The following is a 22,878-nucleotide window of genomic DNA, read 5'->3' on the forward strand; positions in this document are numbered from 1 at the left end:
TAAAAACTAGCATACAAGTACTAAAATGAGTGCTAATTAGTGCGATACAAATTCAGAGCAGGTCTAAAGCAGTCCAAATGAAACGACAACAATAGTACGCCCGAAGGCGACCCTACGATGTGGAGTGTCTGTCAGAACGCCGAAAAGCTCACAAGGGAAACCACCGCAACGGCTAAGCAACTAGAACCTGGAGGGGCGCAAAACAAAAGCGTGAGTGGGCAAAAACAATCCTTTCTAAAACCATTTACAAAATACTTTCTAACCCCTCGCCGTAAAACCTGTATACTTCCCAGAAAATAAACATATATACGTATGTGTAAACATGCAAAACATGCTCAAGGGTATACCAATCATGCTCAAGATATGCCATGCCACAATCTCAAAGTGATATGCAAGTGCCCAGGTATAACCATATCAATATCATGTAATCTGGCAGCCGGAGTCACCTAACGTGACCTGTACGGCTGCATCTAGATCTCAATCTCAATCTCAATATCTAAACCTACCCACGAGTCGGAACCACCTAAAGTGGTCTGTACGACAAGCCTGGGTGTAACATATATATACGCTCTAGTGCTACGATCACGTGAAGGCTGTGCGAATAATCGCGGGTCACCTACGAGTCGGAACCACCTATTGTGGTCTGTACGACAGGCCTATGCACCTAGCTTGGATCCAAGCTGAGCGTATGGTGCGGGAGGTGAACAACACGTGAAGGACTGTGCCCTACTCTGGGCGGGAGCACTAACACCGGGGGTGCAGGTTATGAGCTCTCTAAGCATCTCCAACCACTAATTAATGCAATCGTTAATTAACGCTTACCTGGCACTTACCTATGCCTCCACAGCACCCACATATAAATATGTATATGCATGCCACTACTAATAAATGTGATGATGCATAAACGATAATAATAATATGCATGGCATAAGGCAAATAACCCTTTTTAAATCAATTTCTGGGAATATAAATGTATATAGGTATATACGGAAAACAAAAGCCCACTCACTGGTATGTAGAAGGGTCGTAGCCCCCCTGCCTCGCGTGTGCACGCTCGTCCTCTGGGTACGTGTCACCTAAATGCGAAACAACTATAAAAACGTTAACTTTAAAGCACATAACCCGTTTCTCGTAATAACTTCTCATACATTGCTCAAAATGGACAAATGAATATACCCACGTGCTCTACACAACCTCAGGGTCACAACCATATTTTTAGAAAAATTTTTGGACCCCGCACGCGCCCCCACGCGCCAGCACAGGCACGGACCTACGCGCCCCCCACGCGCGGCCACGTGCCAGGCACACTGACGGTGTCAACAGATGCCGTCAGGAATATTCCGTTAAACTGACGGAATATTCCGTCAAATCTAACCGGATACCGTCACTGCCGTTAGGAATATTCCGTCAAACTTGACGGAATATTCCCCTTTCTTCTCCGGCCTACCCTCGCCGGACTCCGGTCGCCGGAAACTGGGAAAAACTTTAAACTAACTATTCTCCTTCGTTTCTCAACCGTTTTCTATGATTCTTGGACCAAAAGAAAGCCCTAAACTAGTAGAATCACGTTGGACCACTTTTAAAGGCTAAAAGTTACGAAATCTTACCTGTGCAAACAACCAAAACCGGCCAACTTCGAGTAGGACGATCCCGACGTCCAATTTCGTCCAACGAAGCACTCCGAGGCTCCTTGGGACACCACCAAGCTACCTACGAGCTTAGAAATCCCAAAAACTCAACGTATAAATTTTGCATGAACAGTACATAACTCGGGGCTTGTGAATTCGACGTGAAAACGTTGAGGTTCCTACCTGAAAATGCTATGGTCGTGCTCCCCTTGACCTCACGAGTTGAATGGTGTCCTTGGTTTCCTCGATCCGTGATGGTTTGGGTGGTTTTGGTGTTTGTCCATACGTATGGTGATAATGGGAAGGAAGAGAGAGACACGGGGGAGAGAGACAGAGGGAGGGTGAAGAGGGACAGTGTATGTGCAGGTGTGTGTGTGTGGCCCAAAGCTTGCCAACACCACACAAGGTAACCAAAAACAATAATACGAAAACCAACTAGGGGTAAAAAGGTCATTTCCTAAGCACGTTTCCGACATTTTCGGGACGGGATGTCACAACCTTCCCACCTTAAAAGAATTTCGTCCCGAAATTCAAAACAACAACGCAGCAACCCCCTAGTAGTCAAAGAACAATCGAGGGTACAAATCCCTCATCCGATTCTCTGTCTCCCACGTAGCTTCTTCGACTGAATGGTTCCTCCACAAAACCTTCACCAAATTCACTGTCTTGTTCCTCAAAACCTTCTCTTTCCAATCAATGATCGTCACCGGTTCCTCATCATACGTCAGATCTGGGTTAATCTCAAGCGGTTGAGGAGGTATCACGTGAGATGGATCAGCAACATAGTGTCGGAGCATAGACACGTGAAAAACATTATGCACTCTAGCCAACTCCGGGGGCAATTCCAACCTGTAAGCTACCTCACCAACTCGTTCTGTGACCACGTATGGTCCGATGTACCTGGGACTCAACTTCCCTTTCTTTCCGAACCGCACAACACCCCTCCACGGTGAAAGCTTCAGAAATACCCAATCTCCGACCTCATATGTTCTGTCCGTAGCACGGCGATCCGCTAGACTCTTCTGCCTGTCCTGAGCTGCTTTCAGGTTAGATTTAATCACCTTAACATTCTGAGTAGTCTCCTCGACAATCTCTGGACCCACTAAAACTCTTTCTCCAACCTCTGACCAACATAACGGTGTGCGACAAGCTCTGCCATACAAGGCCTCAAATGGCGCCATGCCAATGCTCGAATGAAAACTGTTGTTGTAAGCAAATTCCATCAAATCCAACCGCTGGTGCCAAGCGTCACCAAACTGCAACACCGAAGCTCGCAGCATATCCTCCAAAGTCTGAATAGTTCTCTCTGACTGCCCGTCGGTCTGTGGATGATATGCCGTACTATAAAGTAATCTCGTGCCCAAAGCTTCCTGGAAAGCTACCCAAAACTTCGATGTGAATCGTGGATCACGATCCGAGACAATACTCACTGGGACACCGTGGTACTTTACAACCTTCGAAATGAACAACTCCGCTAAACGGCTCAGAGAATACTTCTCTCTCACAGGAATAAAATGAGCCGACTTAGTGAGTCGATCGACGATCACCCAAATGCCGTCAAAGCCATTATGTGTACGCGGGAGCTTGTACACAAAATCCATGGTGATATTTTCCCATTTCCACTCTGGAACGGGAAGCGGCTGCAACAACCCAAACGGCTTCTTCCTTTCTGCTTTAACTTGCTGACAAACAGCACACCTGCTCACATACTCGGCTATCTCCCTCTTCATACCCGGCCAATAGTAAAATGGTCGAATGGTATGATACATTTTAGTAGCTCCTGGGTGCATGGCATAAGCCGAGATATGTGCTTCATCGAGAATTTCTTTCTTCAACTCCACACTCTTAGGCACGAACATTCTACCTTCTAGCATCAACATGCCATCCGAATCCCGAACTCTGAGGTCTCGCCTCCTTCCTTACTCTCGAGCTTGAATAAGTTCTTGAGTCTCCTGATCAGTTACTTGGGCTTCAAGCACCCGATCAACAAGTGTCGGCCTAACTTGGAAATTAGCAAGTAATGCCACATCTCGATCTTCGGCTTCTAGCCTTACCCCCGTAGTACGCAAGTCCACCAAAAGAGGAGCACGACTAGCGTACAACGCATTAATACGGCCCTGTGACTTCCTGCTAAGTGCATCAGCCACTACGTTCGCACGACCAGGATGATAATCAATCGTGCAATCGTAATCGCTGAGCAACTCCAACCACCTCCGCTGACGAAGATTGAGTTCCTTCTGAGTAAAGAGATACTGGAGACTCTTGTGATCCGTAAAGATCCTGCACTTTTCTCCGTAAAGATAGTGCCTCCACAACTTTAACGCAAAAATGATAGCAGCCAACTCCAAATCATGTGTAGGGTAATTCCTCTCATGAGGTTTCAACTGCCGCGAAGCATAAGCAATCACCCTACCATGCTGCATCAATACACATCCCAAACCATTCAAGGAAGCATCGCTATAAACCTCGAAATCACCGCTATCTTCTGGGAGTGCCAAAACAGGTGCATGAGTGAGACAATGCTTCAACCGTTGGAAACTCTGCTCACACCTATCATCCCACTCAAATTTAACATCCTTTCTCGTTAACCTCGTCAACGGCAAGGCAATCACCGAAAAATCCTTAACGAACCTCCGATAATACCCTGCCAAACCAAGGAAACTTCTTACTTCGGTGACGGTTCTCGGTTGCTCCCAACTCTCTACCGCTGCAACCTTCTGAGGGTCAACCAAAATACCCTGAGCAGAAATGACGTGTCCCAAGAACGCAACTTGGTCTAACCAGAACTGGCACTTGCTAAACTTAGCATATAACTGGTGTTCCCTCAACCTTTTCAACACCAAAGTAAGATGTCGAACATGCTCCGCTTTCGACTTAGAATACACCAGAATATCGTCAATGAAGACAATGACGAATCTATCCAAGTAAGGCTGGAATACTCGGTTCATCAAATCCATAAAGGCGGCTGGTGCATTCGTCAATCCAAATGGCATAACCAGAAACTCGTAATGACCGTAACGAGTCCTGAACGCCGTCTTAGGGACATCATCCCTACTGATCTTCAGCTGATAGTAACCAGACCTCAAGTCTATCTTAGAGAACACGCAAGCACCTCTCAGCTGATCGAACAAATCATCGATACGAGGCAATGGATAACGGTTTTTAATCGTCACCCGATTGAGTTGCCTGTAGTCGATGCACAGTCTCAAAGTTCCATCCTTCTTCCTCACAAACAACACTGGAGCACCCCAAGGCGAAGTACTAGGCTGGATAAATCCCTTATCTACTAACTCTTGCAGCTGAACTTTCAATTCCCTTAACTCCGCAGGAGCCATACGATAAGGAGTTAAAGAAATAGGATTGGTACCTGGAATCAACTCAATGGTGAACTCTACGTCTCGATCTGGGGGTAACCCAGGTAAATCCTCAGGAAATACATCAGGGAAGTGTCTGACCACTCTCACATCCTCTAATCTGCTAGTAACAACCTCATCCAGCACCACATGAGCCAGATACCCCTGACAACCCTTAGTTAACAATTTTTTCGCTCGTAGCGCCGAAATAACGCCATATTTCACCCCACTCTGCTCACCCACGAAGGTAACCACAGGTAGTCCAGGTCGGTGAAACGTAACCACTTTCCCATAACAGTCAATGTTGGCACGATAGAAGTGCAACCAATCCGTGCCCAGAATCACATCAAAGTCCACAATATCTAACGGGATAAGATCGGCTGACAAAGCAACACCCTCTACGATCACTGGACACCTCGGGTACACACAATCTACAACGCAACTCTCTCCCCTAGGCATAACCAACTCTAAATCATATCCTAGGGGTGTGGGGCGAGGTTGCGTCGCTTGAGCAAATGTATGAGAAATTACGGAATGTGTAGCTCCACAATCAATTAAGACTCTAGCAAAACAACCAAGAATGTTCAACGTACCCATAATCAAGTCTGGGTTGTTCTGAGCGTCCTGCAGAGAAATATTGTGAAGACGCCCCTGTCCCTGCTGACGCCCACCGCGGCCTCGGCTCGCCTGAACACCGCGTCCCTGAGCACCACGCCCCTGACTGGGCTGGCCTGACTGTCTCGAAGATCCTGCACTGCTAGTGGCGATCTCCCCCTGCTGATACTGTCCTCCCTGATACCACTGTGAACCACCCGCTGGGGCTGGAGGATACGGCATATAGCCGCCTGAATACTGGGGATAGCCACCCTGAGAATAGGGATCCTGAGGGTACTGATACTGCCCCGGAGCATAAGGGGCAGCATCACCCTGATAGTGGTAAGCACCACCTCGACCCGTCTGGCCGTAGCTACTAGTACCCTGGATCTGCTGGAGTGGTGCAGGTGGGGGCATAAAGGTCTGCTGCGGTTTTTGCTGCTGCTGACCCTGGGGACAATTTGCCGCTCTATGTCCCACCTGTCCACATGTGAAACAACCGTTGCTACCACGTCTACACTCACCGAAATGTCGGTTGTTACACCTGCGGCAAATAGGGGCTCTGCCTCGCCCACCATCGCCCTGCCTCTGGCCTCTAGCGCCACCAGAAAATCTACCTCCACGACCCTGCCCAGTGGCACTGAAGCCACCACTCGAAGAACTAGAACTAGCTCCACCTCTCTTGAAGCTCTGAGTCTGACGGGCCCCGAGCGATGCCTGACCTTTGCCTTTGTCATCTTTCTTCTGGTTGCCGTCCTTCTCTTCATCAGTATCGCTCGACATATTTTCGGAGTCCTCGATCCTCAGTAGTATCTCATAGAAGTCCCGATAAGTCTCACTGTGGACCGTAGACGCCATAGAACGCCACTTCTTCCTGGTGCCCAGACGGAAAAGACGGAGCATCTCCGCCGGATTACCAGCGACATCAGGGTGATAACGGGACAAGTCCGTAAACTTACGGTAGTACTCATTCGCTGACATCTTCCGCTGTTTCAGTTCGGAAAACTCCTGCTTCTTGCGGTCAATGTACTCAGGGGGTACATATCTTCTCCTAAATAACCCCGTAAACACGTTCCAATCAATCCTCTGATCCGGAGTCAACCTACGAAGCTCCTGCTCCCACCAAGCTGCCGACTCCGTATCCAGAAACCAAGCGGTCGTCTCAACCCACCTCTCCATAGGCAAGTTCCCCTGATTATGTAGCACCCGGAAAGTCTTCTCTATATGTTCTAGCCAGCGCTCTGCGCTCTCGGGTCCCTCACTGCCCTTAAACTTATCCAGCTTCAAGTTGTACATAGTCTCCAGAGGAGTCCTCTGGGGAGGGCGCATCACTGCCTGAAGGGCTGTAGCAAAAGCTTCCCCCAACTGAGTAATATCGGGGAACATAGGCTCAGAAGAGCGACGGGGTTCCCGACGAGGCGGCATAGTTCTGACAGAAGACACCAAAATTATTAGAATACTCACAAGGACACAGGACTGCCAAACCTAGGCTCTGATACCAAACTGACACACCCCGACCGAGATCGGAGCGTGCTGGCCGTCACACAAAGGTGACGTAGCCATGTGCACGTGCGGAAGCTAATAAGTAGTAATATAAAAGTACGAATAAATTAAAAACTAGCATACAAGTACTAAAATGAGTGCTAATTAGTGCGATACAAATTCAGAGCAGGTCTAAAGCAGTCCAAATGAAACGACAACAATAGTACGCCCGAAGGCGACCCTACGATGTGGAGTGTCTGTCAGAACGCCGAAAAGCTCACAAGGGAAACCACCGCAACGGCTAAGCAACTAGAACCTGGAGGGGCGCAAAACAAAAGCGTGAGTGGGCAAAAACAATCCTTTCTAAAACCATTTACAAAATACTTTCTAACCCCTCGCCGTAAAACCTGTATACTTCCCAAAAAATAAACATATATACGTATGTGTAAACATGCAAAACATGCTCAAGGGTATACCAATCATGCTCAAGATATGCCATGCCACAATCTCAAAGTGATATGCAAGTGCCCAGGTATAACCATATCAATATCATGTAATCTGGCAGCCGGAGTCACCTAACGTGACCTGTACGGCTGCATCTAGATCTCAATCTCAATCTCAATATCTAAACCTGCCCACGAGTCGGAACCACCTAAAGTGGTCTGTACGACAAGCCTGGGTGTAACATATATATACGCTCTAGTGCTACGATCACGTGAAGGCTGTGCGAATAATCGCGGGTCACCTACGAGTCGGAACCACCTATTGTGGTCTGTACGACAGGCCTATGCACCTAGCTTGGATCCAAGCTGAGCGTATGGTGCGGGAGGTGAACAACACGTGAAGGACTGTGCCCTACTCTGGGCGGGAGCACTAACACCGGGGGTGCAGGTTATGAGCTCTCTAAGCATCTCCAACCACTAATTAATGCAATCGTTAATTAACGCTTACCTGGCACTTACCTATGCCTCCACAGCACCCACATATAAATATGTATATGCATGCCACTACTAATAAATGTGATGATGCATAAACGATAATAATAATATGCATGGCATAAGGCAAATAACCCTTTTTAAATCAATTTCTGGGAATATAAATGTATATAGGTATATACGGAAAACAAAAGCCCACTCACTGGTATGTAGAAGGGTCGTAGCCCCCCTGCCTCGCGTGTGCACGCTCGTCCTCTGGGTACGTGTCACCTAAATGCGAAACAACTATAAAAACGTTAACTTTAAAGCACATAACCCGTTTCTCGTAATAACTTCTCATACATTGCTCAAAATGGACAAATGAATATACCCACGTGCTCTACACAACCTCAGGGTCACAACCATATTTTTAGAAAAATTTTTGGACCCCGCACGCGCCCCCACGCGCCAGCACAGGCACGGACCTACGCGCCCCCCACGCGCGGCCACGTGCCAGGCACACTGACGGTGTCAACAGATGCCGTCAGGAATATTCCGTTAAACTGACGGAATATTCCGTCAAATCTAACCGGATACCGTCACTGCCGTTAGGAATATTCCGTCAAACTTGACGGAATATTCCCCTTTCTTCTCCGGCCTACCCTCGCCGGACTCCGGTCGCCGGAAACTGGGAAAAACTTTAAACTAACTATTCTCCTTCGTTTCTCAACCGTTTTCTATGATTCTTGGACCAAAAGAAAGCCCTAAACTAGTAGAATCACGTTGGACCACTTTTAAAGGCTAAAAGTTACGAAATCTTACCTGTGCAAACAACCAAAACCGGCCAACTTCGAGTAGGACGATCCCGACGTCCAATTTCGTCCAACGAAGCACTCCGAGGCTCCTTGGGACACCACCAAGCTACCTACGAGCTTAGAAATCCCAAAAACTCAACGTATAAATTTTGCATGAACAGTACATAACTCGGGGCTTGTGAATTCGACGTGAAAACGTTGAGGTTCCTACCTGAAAATGCTATGGTCGTGCTCCCCTTGACCTCACGAGTTGAATGGTGTCCTTGGTTTCCTCGATCCGTGATGGTTTGGGTGGTTTTGGTGTTTGTCCGTACGTATGGTGATAATGGGAAGGAAGAGAGAGACACGGGGGAGAGAGACAGAGGGAGGGTGAAGAAGGACAGTGTATGTGCAGGTGTGTGTGTGTGGCCCAAAGCTTGCCAACACCACACAAGGTAACCAAAAACAATAATACGAAAACCAACTAGGGGTAAAAAGGTCATTTCCTAAGCACGTTTCCGACATTTTCGGGACGGGATGTCACATAGATAGACACCATTGGAGGTTTAAAAGTGTGATAGAATGTGTATTATTATAAACAACAAAATTTCTACGATATATAATGTACTCAGTAGTGTTAAAATAAGTAGGCACTATTATATTATGTTTCTTTCTTTTAACACAAACACTGAATACATGTTCTAGTACAATATCCAATAGTCTTGATTATGAGTGATGTAGAGCTTATCTCTTATAATGAAATAGGATTAAGGGACCAAAAAAAAAAAAAAAAATCAAATGTTGGAATATCCAACATAAAAAAATAAAGAAAAACCTGAAAAAATACTTCCCGTCTTTTGCCGATGATGTCTCCAATTCCCCTTGGATATAAATTCTTCCTGCAACTCATTCACACTTCGCTACCTCCATAGCAAAACCCTATCAAGCCAAGCTTGTTTGAGATTCCTACAGTCACAAATTTATCAACAATCCAGTTTGCAATGTATTTTTTTTTTTTTTAAAAAGGTGAAACCCAGGACAAATGTTAAAATGTATTTTGGCGTTGCTTGTCGATCATGTGTATTAATCACAATTTCATTTCCCCCACCCAATTTTCAACAATTCTTGAAATTTTTTCAAGTGTGAAGTGATTACAATTGCAATCAACGTTTGGCATTGGGAAGTACGAGGATTTTGTCTAGGTGACCAAGGATGAATTGCTGGAATACTTTTCTGAGAAAGTTGACTTCCTTAACAAGATGATCATAAACTGAAATCCAAACCCATGTACTTTGTTCTTGCGTAAAGTTTTTGCATCTCAGTCGAAGACTTAGTATCGACTCTTGATGGAAGATTAAAGCTGGCACATGGAATCGTAGGTTATAGAAAGCCGAATTGAAAGTTTCTGTGTTCATGCTTTTCGAATTGTCATGTAATTTTTGTTCATTTAAAGCTTCCATGCAAATTGTGTATGCCTCATTTGAAGACGATGCACAACAAGCTTATTTAATAGCTCTACAACACATATGGCTAAGTCTCAATGCCTCTGCTTGTTCCACCATAACCCTAAACTTGTTTGCTCCTTGCTTCCATCTTTCTATAATAAAGTGAGATTGTATGACATCAATGTCTAGACGAACAAGAATTTTAATAATATGTTGACAAAGAGTTCCAACGAACTAAAATTTTTGACACTCGTATGTGCCCTCATAGGTTTGGAGATTGAACTTAACTAAAAATCTCTCAACATCACCAAATTTTTTTCATGACCACATACATAGGAAATTAATTGTCACTTCCCTTTTCTTCAACTTTGAGCCCATTGACATTTATCCATTCTTCCTTCAACCTTTCAAACATTTTTCGATTATAAACTTTAGACGCATGCTTTAAAAGGAAGTCATTATCATCCACAATACAATATTTATCAAATCTGACGTGCTAGTATTTATCGAATCAAAGTGATTCACTCTTGAATATAAAGTCGTGTTAATATTTGACAGCAAAATAGATGAAGTTTTATCGAATCTGATGATGATGGGTTAATTAACTACTTTCAAATAGTTTGGGAGGTTAATTTTCCAAAAAATAGTTCAGGGATCGTTTTCAACTGTGATAATAGTTCAAGGGTACAAACGAGAGAGATTTTTCAATCTATCTTGAACACGGATACATACGTCATATATCATTATATAAGTGGAGGGAGACTTGAAAAAAAAAAATCCTTCACTTATATAATAACATATAGCATACCCTACTTGTATTCCGAGCACATTATTTGTCAGACAGTTTGCCAATATGTGTGTGTGTGTGGGGGCGCGGGCGCGGGCGCGCGCGCATAAGATGATTGCACAACATGATCAACATGCGCGCATGAGTACGTTGTTGAGTACTTCATCCAGATCCCGCAGGGCCACGGGGCCACAGGGCCCATGCACAGAAGGACAAGCCTACCCATATACTTTTCCATCGCACAATTAACAAGCATGGATGCGCAAACAATCAGGGGCAGAGGGAAATAGGAGCCAAGGTTGTCCCATAATCAATCAAGTCTGGAAAATATTCATTTGAGCGTCAATATTTGGTATGAGTTTATTTTGTGCTTATTAAATATTCGATGAAATGCATACTAGGTATATCTAGACATTTTACGTCAACATCACTCAATGAGTTCTCTCTAATCACTCATTAGATTATTTTGACATATATATGTTGATATCTGTTAACATGTGCACAACAAACCTATTAAGTAAATATACAGATTTTTCTTTTACTCGTTTCGCGCTTTGTTCCTATCTAAAAAATTTGTATTTAATATTGGGACCCCCAAAATGTAGATTCTGAGAGAGAGAGAGTTGTATGCAACCCTAAACCCTAATTCCCACACACAAATACATATGGTTCATTTGAACGGCATGCAAGCTTGACAAGGCATTTAGCTTCAACTTTCAATAGCTCAGCTTAATTTTGTTATTTGCATACATGTACGATCAATAGGTACGTACGTACCTTAGAAAAGTAGAGTGTTTATTTATTTTTTATTATTATTATTATTATTTTTTTGGAGCAATTGGTTTAACATTTAATTGAAGTGAAATTAACGTAGGATAAAGAATATTAGTGTATGAAAACTAGTATAAAATCGCCACCACCTTTCTCCGTCAATGAGTGCATTGTTAGTTTAAAAGCAAAGATTGCTTATAATCCAATTTTTTGTCCCTATAATGGTTGGCTGAGCTCACTCTTTTGGCAGAATTTGCTATATGAATACTTTTTAGTCTATGATTTCATCTAATAAGATTTGAATAAATTGAATGAAAAAAATACTAGAAAATTCATATTTTGTAGACTATATAGTGTAATGGTTGATAGTTGGATTCTTTCTTTAATTCATTAAATAAGGAATACAATTATATCATGTAATCTATAAATATATAGTTTAAAAAATGATCTCTCTACCATCGCTCTAAAAAGAAAATCAATCGATGATAGTTGCCTAGCAGGGGCAATCTAGCATCAATAATAATAATTTCATAACCGAGTAAAGTATATTCAATGAGTAATGCTAGATTTACCACATATTTCTACCATCATTTGTATCATCTCTCTAATAAAGAATCCGCGAACGCATGTGAGTCCATTTCTATTAGAGAGAATAAGAGATAATACAAATGATGGTACAAATATATGATAAGAGTATCATTTTTTATATTCAATTGCTTTTGGAATTATAGCTAGAAATTCCATTGGATTTGGATATGTTGACAATCAACATTTTGATGTAAAGATCTACCTCGATCGATCAAACAGAACAATCTTGATATGCAGCAATAATATGGCTTTATTTAAAATCACAAAAAAAAAATAATCAAAATGTAATGTTATAAAACTAAATGACAGAAGCGATTAGCATTTCTCCACTAGCTAATATCGATGATATACCACTTCCATAGCTTCTTCCATCCCATCCAGAGGGAGGTTGCGGGTTCCCAAAGAGATTAAGATACATACATGGAGGGTTAATTATATATTCAAATGAAAATAATGAATTAATACGACAAAGACCTACCAAACTGATAGCATAGAAAATTAGGAAACAAAAATAAGTGGGAACATCACAGAAAATAAAAAAATGAATGAGTTGGGAGTAGATTATTTAAAGGTATGAGAGCACCATGGACGGACATTCCAATAATTGTACAATTATAGCACCTAAAAGTGGTTCTTATTTTTAATAAATTAATGCTAGTCTCTATCATTCTTCAATTAAGTAGTCTCTGTCTCTTATATCTCTTTTCTCTCTGACTCTCACTCACTTGATATTATGAAACACGTAGACATGCACTTGCTTCACATAATATTCTTATCATTCTGTTTCTGTAATTAATGTGGATGGAAAATTGACGATGGCATCGCAATACATATGATTTTGTATTTTTTCTTGTCCGTCTATATATGTAATGTAACTGACAGGCAACATATACACACACACATAAATGAATTAAGAAGTGAATTCTGAGTTCCATTTCTTATTTTTCGTGGAAGATGAACATAACAACATGCAGAGATACAACTTAATGAGAACACGCACGCACTTATAACCAAAAACTGATCATGTAATTCCTGTATATTAACAATTAATGAGTCAAATCCAAGCTAGGGTAGCTTGTCGACAGAGATTTTTTATAAGCTTAATTATATATGCATCAAATTAAACAGCTGGTTGGTTGTTGGAACTGAGAAAGAAAACCAACAAAGTTTCAGTGCAAATTAAAAACTATCCTTTTCGGAACTATATCGAATAAATTAAGATCAGCGTCGCGCCTTCTCTCTTTAATCAGTTTTCTAGCTCTTTGATGATTGGTTTGGGCTGGGCCTGCTGGGACTTGGGCTCGGGCTCCGGCTGGGACTGCTGGGATTTGGGCTCGGGTTCCGGCTGAGGCTGGGGTTGATGATCAAAATCTTCAAAACCAGTAGAATGGCAAGTGAGTTGTTGAATGAGGGCCAGCAGCTCAGAACGCATCGTGGATTCCAAAGAAGTATCAATATGCTTCATGATATCTGGAAATCGGTCACCATCATCATTTCTTTGTATCTGATCATCTGCACTACCCTTGTCATCAACAACCACCTTATCTTCTTCATCTGCACTGTTACTGCTAGTAGTACTAGTACTAGCAGTAGTAGGGCTAGAGGAGGAGGCGGCGGCGGCACAATAGTACCATTGGCAGATGACTCTAGCAACGGCCATGACATATAAACCACAATCATAGTAGTTGGTCTGCCGTGGCGTTGGCAATTGTTTAAAACAAGGGTCATCGTTCATATTATCAACCCCCCATCTAGACCTAGACGATGATGACGAGTCATCATTAGTATGTGCGCAATGATGGTTCAAGTAGAGTTGACGACGACTGTAGTAGTCAAGATGATGATCATGGTGTACCCAACGATAAGGGTAGTGGTGAAACATTTCATCATGATGTAACCCCCAAGGGTAGTCATTATTATTTAACCCCCAAGGGTTGTGGAACATTTGCTCATCATCGTCATTGTCGTCTGGTGGCTTCTTTTTGTCATTCTCGTTTGCTGATCTCATTTCATCATCGCCATTGTCTTGTGCTGGCTTCTTTGTGTCGTCGTCGTCTGCTGGTCCCATTTCATCATCGCCATTGTCTTCTTCTGGCTTCTTTTTGTAATCATCATATGCTGGCCTCATTTCATCATCGCCTAGCGCCTTGTCGTCTGCTGGTTTCTTTTTGTCATCGGCATCTGCTGGTTCCATTTCATCGTCACTGTGGCCTGCTGGAGGAGGCGGAGGAGGCGGAGGGGTAAACCAACGATTGTAATGATAATATGGATACCTGTGCATCATCAGCATCCTAGCCCTCTTACTACTTTTATTCTCATCTCTAAATCTCATGCAGCAGCTGTCCATTTTTGGGGGTGGACTAGTAGTAATAGAACTACTGGTAGATGATGGATGATCTTCGCTAGCAATAGTAGTGGAAGCAGGAGAGGCCGAGGCAGAGGCAGAGGCGCTATCTGGTTTTTCAATCATTCCAACATGTTTCTTAACTGCTTTATAGAGTTTCCAGGCATCGGATCGATTCATACTCCCCAAGCTGTCGTAATGCACAAATGTGTTTGATTTTCTGTAAAATACCAGCAAGCTCCAGTGAGTTCCGCCGTCATTCTCACCCACGTTCCGATTGTTATTGACCGTGAAGATGACAACTTGCTTTTTGAGCACCTCATTAGACTCCTCAAACTCCTTCAAACTCTCGGAATCCTCCGAATTTGCCAGCCAAAATGACAGCGTAGGCGGAACCAGAAGGATGTCATCTTTCGACAAGGATGAGTGATGCTTATCATCGCCTAACTGGTGGTGGGAATTATTGGAAAGATAGTTGAAGTAGAATTCAATGAGGCAATCATTCAAAAAATGCGGGCCTTTAAGCAGATCCAAGTCAGACCTTCTCAGTACAACCCCACCATAGCTCAACGCCTCCTCCCTTTGATCCATCAATGTTTTCATTAGAATCGCGCGATGAGCTCTGCCTCTGCTGCAACTCAAGCAGTAGGAAATTGAGCTTAACTAACAAACATCAAATTACCAACCACGGAATCAAAAGTGATGGAAACTGACTAAAGATTAAGCATACAAACATGCACACTAAATAGGATTCAAATCAAATTTGAAAACTTGTAACAATGTATATTGATACAAGGCATATACAGTTAGGTCAGGTATACCACTTGGTTCCCTGCCAAAATACTGAATTGAATGGATTGATTTCATTCATATGGTAAACCCCTTTCTATGTACATCGCGAGTCTCGGGCTTCAAGGATTAGGATTCCTTGCAAGAAAAGAAACCTAAATTACATATAATTACAATACTTATGAAATAAGGAATCCTACCCACCCCCTAGGCAATATAAATCTGTATGTTACAGTTTTATCAATAGGGTCTGATACTAACTCATGGTGTTATATAGCAACAGACATAAATATGTCTATATATTATATAGAGATGGTCAATTAGAGTTTCAAGAACGCAAAATAAAGGTAAATTAAGAAAATTCCACAACCAATAATATATATATGCACGGAGTCCTTGCAACCTTTTCTGAAGTCTCTGGATAGAGGTCGCAACTGCAGCAGCACCAGTACGGATTGAAAGACGGGTTTGATTAGCAAGAAAGAGTCTATATGATTAAGGAGCCTTGCTTGCACACAAGAAAAGAGAAGACTAGCAGTAGCAGGAGAAAATTAGGGTTAATTCTCCCACAAAGGAGAGAACCGTACCATCCACACACAATTTATACAATATATTCTTCCTAATTGCTTGTAAATCACACCGCAAATTAATTTCGGTGAATCCTTTCCTTATTGGATTTGGTTCCTTTTCTATATTTATTTTATTTTATTTTTCCCTTTATTGTCTTCCTCCAATCGTACTTAATGCCTTACTCTCAAGTCTCCTAAACCTAGTAGTAAACCCAAAATAAACAATAAAAAAAAAATTCCAATATAAGATATGCCTAGTAATTGCTAGCCCATTGTGAAATTAAGCCCACTCCCTCTCCCTTGTTGTAGATGATATCGTTTGTTTAAAAAAAATGTAATCAAATCCCTCTCATAGATGATATCGTTTGTTAAACAAAAAAAATGTAATCAAATTAGAGAGTCAAACGCAGATGGCACTTATCGCAGTGGCGAAAAACAATTATGTATATATATACTTTAGTGCATGTTCGATCCCTCTCCCCCTTACACTAACAATTTAATGCACTAACACTATCATTTGTTAAAAAAAAAAAAAAATTAGAGTCAAACCCTCGGAATTTTGAACTCAAAAATTAAAATCAGGTTGGAATCCTAAAACATTTAGGAATTCAAAGTTATAAAATTTTCAGCTATATAGGAATTAATAGTGCGAAACAGGTATTTTGTACCCATATACAAGTTTTGTGCTTTGAGGGCAACTTATATGAAATGCGTTCAGTATCATTTAACATTTCAATCTCATAATTCAATGTAATATTAAAAAAAAGTTTCACATGACATCTTATTATTGAACTGGAACACCACAATAATAGTGAACTGGTAGTATCTAAAGTCCTCGCAAACTTTTGTTTCCAAATTTCCCATTCAATTCACGCACTAGGTCCCATGAAAATAACAAAATATTGAAAATAGTAGTGTTTTAAGTGCAAAATTGTAAAGTAAGCAAATTTGCGTTTGAAAAGTGAGAGGTTTATTGAAAGCATCACGTATACGTTATAACATTTGTATGTTGTGGATTATAACAAAATATTAACAAGACCACCAAAAACAGAAAAAAACTATATCATGAAAGTATAATAAAACCTACATTCAACCAAAAAATAGAGAGAGATCACATAACGACTTTCTGGGAGCAGAGAGCCGCCGAATTTTTTTCCGAACGAAGGGAATTCCGGAGAGAAGATAAAAAGAAGAAGAAAACGTGGAGGGCATGACAACTTCCGAAAACTTGTATGAATAGAGAAAAACAAATTGTGCATAGTCGTAATTTATACAACCTTCAATGAGTTGATCTTGCTCCAGCTCTATTGGCTCATAAAAGTATAGCACAGTCTGTAATGCTAATTCATTAGACGGACAGAAGAAAAGTTCACACTAAAATATGAATGAAAGATCTGAGCAAGGGGATAACTACACAATACTTATCAAGTTATGATGACACTGAATGATTTCTGTTTCCAGGAAAAAAACTGAATGCCTTTTTATACTGATAATGTTTTAAGCATAAAAAACCTTAACCAGGCATGTTATCACCTAGCTAGCTAGCCAAAAGGTGCGAGTTCAAAAATTTTCAAGATGCAGTAGTCTGTACCTGTTGCCAATGAGTTGGAGGGTCCTCAGGTGCGGTGGACAGCACCAACGCTTCATTGGGATTTGCTCGTTTCTTCCTCTGCTGACCCTCCACTGGAAGATTGTTTATAAGCGAGGATGGAGCCTGATTATTTGTAGGAGCTAATGTAGGGTCCACAGAATTCGACATCAAACCAAAATGCAAACCCATGAAGTGGAGCTGTAAATCAAGAACTAATTACAACCTCAACAGCGTCTACTGAAGTAAATGAAATTAATACAATAAGAACTTCCTCCTCTAACAAAAATAAAAAGTTCATTCAATGCACAAGCCCACTCACAAAAAATTTAACGTTATAAAAAATATGCAGTGAAAACAATAATGAGACAGAAGAACTGAGACATATGAGAGAGAGAGAGACCTCGCATCATTGATTTGAACTTGTAGTTTGTCGTAACAGATTCTAACTCATGATGCGTAACTGTATGGCAGTCCACATGCTTAACCTACAACCAATCAGTAACAGCATGATGCCTTAGATTACATACTTTCTACAGAGTACAGACAAACAAAAAAGACAAAGATTCAGGATCATGGTATAAAGGGCATCAAATGGAGGTACAAGGCCGCTTAAACAGAAAACCTCAAGCACCTCTTTAATGACCTCAACTTCCCAAAACAGACATCTAAGAAGCTGTTCGAATGAAGCATATTCACCAGGATAAGAAAGCATGCATTGAGAATTGATGACTTCTACCACAGTACCTGTAAATGGTAATCAAATACATCTTCCTTCATACTCTTCCAATTTTGCTAAAGCTTTAACTATTGCATCCTATCCAAACTTATCCAATATAGAAATTTAAAAGACCAAAGCTTGTTTTCTGTTTTCTAATATTAATTTTGGATAAGAAAAGAAAACAAAGAGGAAGGACACTGTAAACAAACAAGCCATTAACCTTTCCAAGGTGAAAACTTCCTGAAGTATGTTCATAAGAACAAAATAAGCCTAACTATTTTTTGTAGGTTCTGAACCCTCCATTTAAAGTAGTAATGAAGAAAGAAAGTCATGCATCATACATAATATTGGACCACAAGCAAAATCAAACTTTTTGTTTGACTGGGGAAAATAAATCTATAAAAGGAGAGCATGCATAAATGAATCCAGTAGCCATAACAAGAGGGAACCAACAGTTCTCTGCCAATAACGTCAAAGAAGTGGCTCATGCCTAAGTAGCTCAAGATTGATTTATTTGGTAGCAAAGAAAGAAACAAAACAAACAAGAAAGAAGAGAAGGAAATGGTCATTTGGTGGCAAAGGTTGTTATAATCAAGACAACCCATAAGAACTATACTGAGAGAACTCACCACATGTGGCCATGTCAAAACATTCTCACCCACAATCGTCTCAACAGATGGCTCTTCAAACGCACACTGTTTTGCCAATGGCAACATGGCAGACACTGCAAACAGTCCAATGGAAGAAAATAATTATGACCTCCAAGCAATAAACTTTTATAGAGTATACAAATGGAATGGTATTTAAATAAATGCTGATACTAAGCTCAAGTAAGGATTATCTTTAACATAAGCTTAAAAAAAATGTAAAATAACATAAAGTTTAAGTGAGCTTCTTGATAGTCAATTTTCAATTTCGTGAGAAGGGTCGCACTCCCCGAAAAAACTCCTGCACTGGAGTGTAGGAGTTGCGCCCACGGAAAATTTTACATTCACATATTTTCAAGAGCTCCTCTTTAGAATGGGTGCCACTACTAACTATGCCCTAGCAACAATCCCATAGATGCTGGTAAAATTTGACTAAGGTTGAAAATACTAATTGAAAAGTGTTAAATGGCATTAAGCATTGTCTTCAACGACCCAATAAATAACCAATTCCGGGCAAGGCATGCACCGTGTGTTATGAGTTCAAATAATCTAATGTGGTACAAATCCAATATAGGGCGATGACAATTGAGATCATGTTATTATATATGATGTACATTCACTGTCAATTCCATAAACATTGCACCAGAAATCTATGCATTCACTATATCTATTAGAATGTGTGATAGGTGCCATGTACAACTGCAATCATACAACCTAAAAATCAGCATGACAGAAACAAATTCATTCATCAACAGCTGCTACATTGTACAAACTTGAGCTTGATAACGCTACATCCCCACCACACAAGTTGATAACACTCAAGTTGGCAACATATGTAGCTGGCACATAATAAATATGGCATGACAGACAATTCAATGATATGAAGCCAGCACCAGAGTAACAGATTTCAGAATTAAAGATACAGATGTGACAGTAACTGAAAGACAGAAAAACAAAAAGAAACGATACCGTTGCACTTGAAGGAAGTATTAGACCTCCGGGTTTTAGCCAGCGATCTCTTGCTGTGATCACACTTCCCAGCATACTCTACAATAAAAAACAAAAAAAGCAAGCATGCCAACAAAAGAAATGGATATATCATAAAGCTGCAAACCATAAAACAGCACGAGTATAAGTATTCTGAGGTACAATTCTAAATACAATATTTAACCATACAATCATGAATACAGATATGTTAACAGCTACCTCATACAGAAGCATGTAGCCCATCCATTCTGAAATTATAACATCAACCTCCTCGTCAATATTGACATCCTGCAGAACTATCATTTTTAGCAATAGATATGGTTGGCCTTGTAACTTGTATTTCAGATCAATAATTTGGTGCAAGGGAAAAGGAAGCTTATATGATAATACAGAAAAGGTTCTTTGGTTTTTTTCGGGGGATCTAGTGGATGATGGAACACTAATGCAGTATTGACACGTTTTCACTCTCACACTAACGCACACAAAGACTGGCATATACAATGCCCGCCTAAACTACTTTGTTTTTATCCAAGCGGAGTAGAGTTGCTGAATGGACACTGTTCTTGGAAAATTTTCCTCTGGACTAGCTTCTGTAAGTGCCGCAATTAGTTACACATACTCACAGGCCACAACCAAAGAACTAAATGCGTCCATCCCGTAAGAAACATAGGAATCTCATGCTAGCTTCTTAATTTGTGAGCATAATTGTTATAATAACCAAAAGAAAAGTCAACGACTTGTCTTGGACCTCCTGGTTGTGCAAGCATACCTCAACTCACCCATGTAGTATGATGATGGTTTCGGATAGATTGTTTGCTTTCACAACTTCATTTGCCTGCTTAAAAATGAACAAGATTAATCAAAATTACAAACCCAATCCTAAGCTTCACTTCTAACATATTTCATCTTCATGAGAATGAACTTTTTTTTTCCAGATACATCATGCACAAAAGTTCAAGCTAAAGATACACAAGGGTAATTTTTACTCAGCTACTTCCTGAATCAGAGCTTAAGGGGAATGAGACATTTTACATTCAAGCAAAGACACTGAGAAGAATGAATACAGAATTAAATCACATGCAGATAAAGTAATCAGCATTACTACAAGAACTTACCTGCACTGCAATGTCACTTGCATCAACTGCATATACCTGGCAGGTTGTAACAAAACACACAAGAATATGCAATACAGAATGTAAAATAACACCAGGATGAGACACAACATAGAAGTAACTTAACCAAACTACAAACAATAAAATCAGGGGAAGAATGTCCAATTTTATTCATCAGATATCACACTGAAGAGAACGAGCAAAGATGGCTGCGTCATATTTTGAATCATTAGATGGAAGTAGTGATTTGACACTACATAAACCTGCAGTTAAATAAAATGCAGACCATCCTTCCAAAGAACACTTTTCCCCATGTCAAAAGGATAATTATTGCAGCTAAAAACATACAATTTGTTCAATATCTTATATGCAAATTTATAAAATATCACTGAAAAAACAGCTTACACGTTTTGCACCAGCCTGAGCACAAAATATAGAAAGAATGCCTGTGCCACAGCCAACATCCACTACAACCTGCAAGCATCGTTCAATCAAGAATTAAAAATGAGCAATTGACTGCAGAAACAACCCTTCTCCTGCAAACTGAGTAGAGTAGACATGTTCGGGACATGTGAGAATATGATTCCCCAGTATGTTAAGTTCATATGCATAAGATATGTCTTATAAATATTTCAGAGCAGGTATTTACAGTTACAGAAAGAAGTACCAAATAGAAAACACATCATTTCTTAACTACAATTATAGCTGCATTACTTTGCCTGCTATAGAACTCTGGTGCTGCATGATTGCCACCCTATAAGATTCAGTGCGCACACAATCCTGAATGATGACAGATTGCCACGTCAGTCAATAATTTTTATGACAACCCAATTGTAAAAGAAAACCCATAGCAATGTATTTCCACGACAGAGCATAAACGATTACCTTGAAATTTGAAAATACAAAGGGAACCTTAGACAACGCATCATGATGTTATGGCCAAATCATTTACACAGGTTCATATTCTGAAATTCATATTCGCATTCCCAGTTCAGATGGCTTCTTTTAAAAGACGAAAAGCAATACAAGTAACAACAATGGAACATCCCACCAAGCTAATTTCATATCCTCGGCGGCCACCGGAAAATCGAACGGCAGTAAAAACAGAATGACTACCTAAACACTAACACTTGAGACATTTAATCGCAATCGATTCTGAAAAAGCAGATGGAAAACTAGCAAGAAAACAACCACATACGTGCAGGATAATGCACCTTGATCATTTCTTCGTGGATGTCGACGTGCGCGTAAGAGTGTAATAGGCCATGTCGAAGTCCGTAGAAGGCGCTCCCTGCTGTTGCTACTTATTGGGCTCAGAAACCCTAAGCCCGCCAAAATTACCACCACTGCCGAAGTTGTCTCTGAGCTCACGTGACCTGGCAAGTGTTCCCCGGCGGACTCTATCCCTCTGGCTCATCCCCTGTGGCTGTTGTTGCTGCTGGTTGTGGTAGCCGTTACTGTAAGCCGGGGTCAAGTTCATTGTTTTGGTTTCAACTCGCCTGCTCGCTCGTCGCTTGCTCACTCCCAAAACCCAATCCACGAGAGACAAAGAAAGAAAGGGCCGTTTGACGTTTTGCATTTTGCGCCAAATATAATTTTATTTTTCTTTTTATCTAATTTTACTGAGAGTCTCTGTTCAAATTCGGCAAATTTTTTTATGGACTGTGTTTTTAAAATGATTGAAATTGAAAATATTGGCAATGTTGAATGTAGTATTGAAAACATTGGTAGTGTTATGAATGCCCATATAGATTTTTAATGTTCA

The 22,878-nt window shown here is 41.1% G+C and overlaps 1 protein-coding gene and 2 long non-coding RNA genes across 8 annotated transcripts; all 3 read right to left on the bottom strand.

The window, feature by feature from the left end:
* Positions 1-51: 51 nt before the first annotated feature.
* LOC148689785 (uncharacterized) lies at positions 52-1,728 on the bottom strand. Of its 2 annotated transcripts, none has more exons than XR_015957417.1 (3): positions 1,608-1,728; positions 1,010-1,091; positions 52-187 (listed from the first exon to the last, which is right to left on the bottom strand). It is a non-coding gene; the product is annotated as an uncharacterized LOC148689785 (long non-coding RNA). The 2 variants fall into 2 exon arrangements; XR_015957416.1 differs by having other exon boundaries at positions 1,010-1,076; positions 1,608-1,724.
* A 5,509-nt stretch (positions 1,729-7,237) lies between these two features.
* On the bottom strand, positions 7,238-8,914 carry LOC148689786 (uncharacterized). 2 transcript variants are annotated; one of them, XR_015957454.1, is made up of 3 exons: positions 8,794-8,914; positions 8,196-8,277; positions 7,238-7,373 (listed from the first exon to the last, which is right to left on the bottom strand). It is a non-coding gene; the product is annotated as an uncharacterized LOC148689786 (long non-coding RNA). The 2 variants fall into 2 exon arrangements; XR_015957453.1 differs by having other exon boundaries at positions 8,196-8,262; positions 8,794-8,910.
* Positions 8,915-13,374: 4,460 nt separating this feature from the next.
* On the bottom strand, positions 13,375-22,702 carry LOC137732353 (putative protein arginine N-methyltransferase 6). Of its 4 annotated transcripts, XM_088687737.1 has the most exons (11): positions 22,328-22,702; positions 21,999-22,229; positions 21,828-21,893; positions 20,771-21,587; positions 20,221-20,289; positions 19,984-20,061; positions 19,635-19,713; positions 18,997-19,091; positions 17,650-17,847; positions 15,893-15,923; positions 15,160-15,331 (listed from the first exon to the last, which is right to left on the bottom strand). In XM_088687737.1, the coding sequence occupies exons 5-11, from the start codon at positions 20,242-20,244 to the stop codon at positions 15,303-15,305; spliced, it is 534 nt and encodes a 177-aa protein (XP_088543863.1). In that variant the 5' UTR covers positions 20,245-20,289; positions 20,771-21,587; positions 21,828-21,893; positions 21,999-22,229; positions 22,328-22,702; the 3' UTR covers positions 15,160-15,302. The 4 variants fall into 4 exon arrangements, with proteins under 4 accessions (XP_088543861.1, XP_088543860.1, XP_088543862.1 ...); XM_088687736.1 differs by lacking the exon at positions 15,893-15,923 and having other exon boundaries at positions 15,091-15,331; XM_088687735.1 differs by lacking the exons at positions 15,893-15,923; positions 18,997-19,091; positions 19,635-19,713; ... (4 more) ...; positions 21,999-22,229; positions 22,328-22,702 and having other exon boundaries at positions 13,375-15,328; positions 17,650-17,841.
* Between the last annotated feature and the right edge of the window lie 176 nt (positions 22,703-22,878).

Source organism: Pyrus communis, chromosome 16 (assembly GCF_041283825.1).
Source record: "Pyrus communis isolate YQ-2024b chromosome 16, ASM4128382v1, whole genome shotgun sequence".
In the NCBI taxonomy this organism is placed as follows: Eukaryota; Viridiplantae; Streptophyta; class Magnoliopsida; order Rosales; family Rosaceae; genus Pyrus; species Pyrus communis.

Bases quoted from the DNA above. Each gene is read 5' to 3' on its own strand.
- LOC137732353 (XM_088687734.1), bottom strand. From the start codon at position 17,705: ATGAAGCGTTGGTGCTGTCCACCGCACCTGAGGACCCTCCAACTCATT. The intron at 15,332-17,649 runs GTACAGACTACT...CTTGAGTTGCAG, and splicing joins CTCCAACTCATTGGCAACAG to CAGAGGCAGAGCTCATCGCG.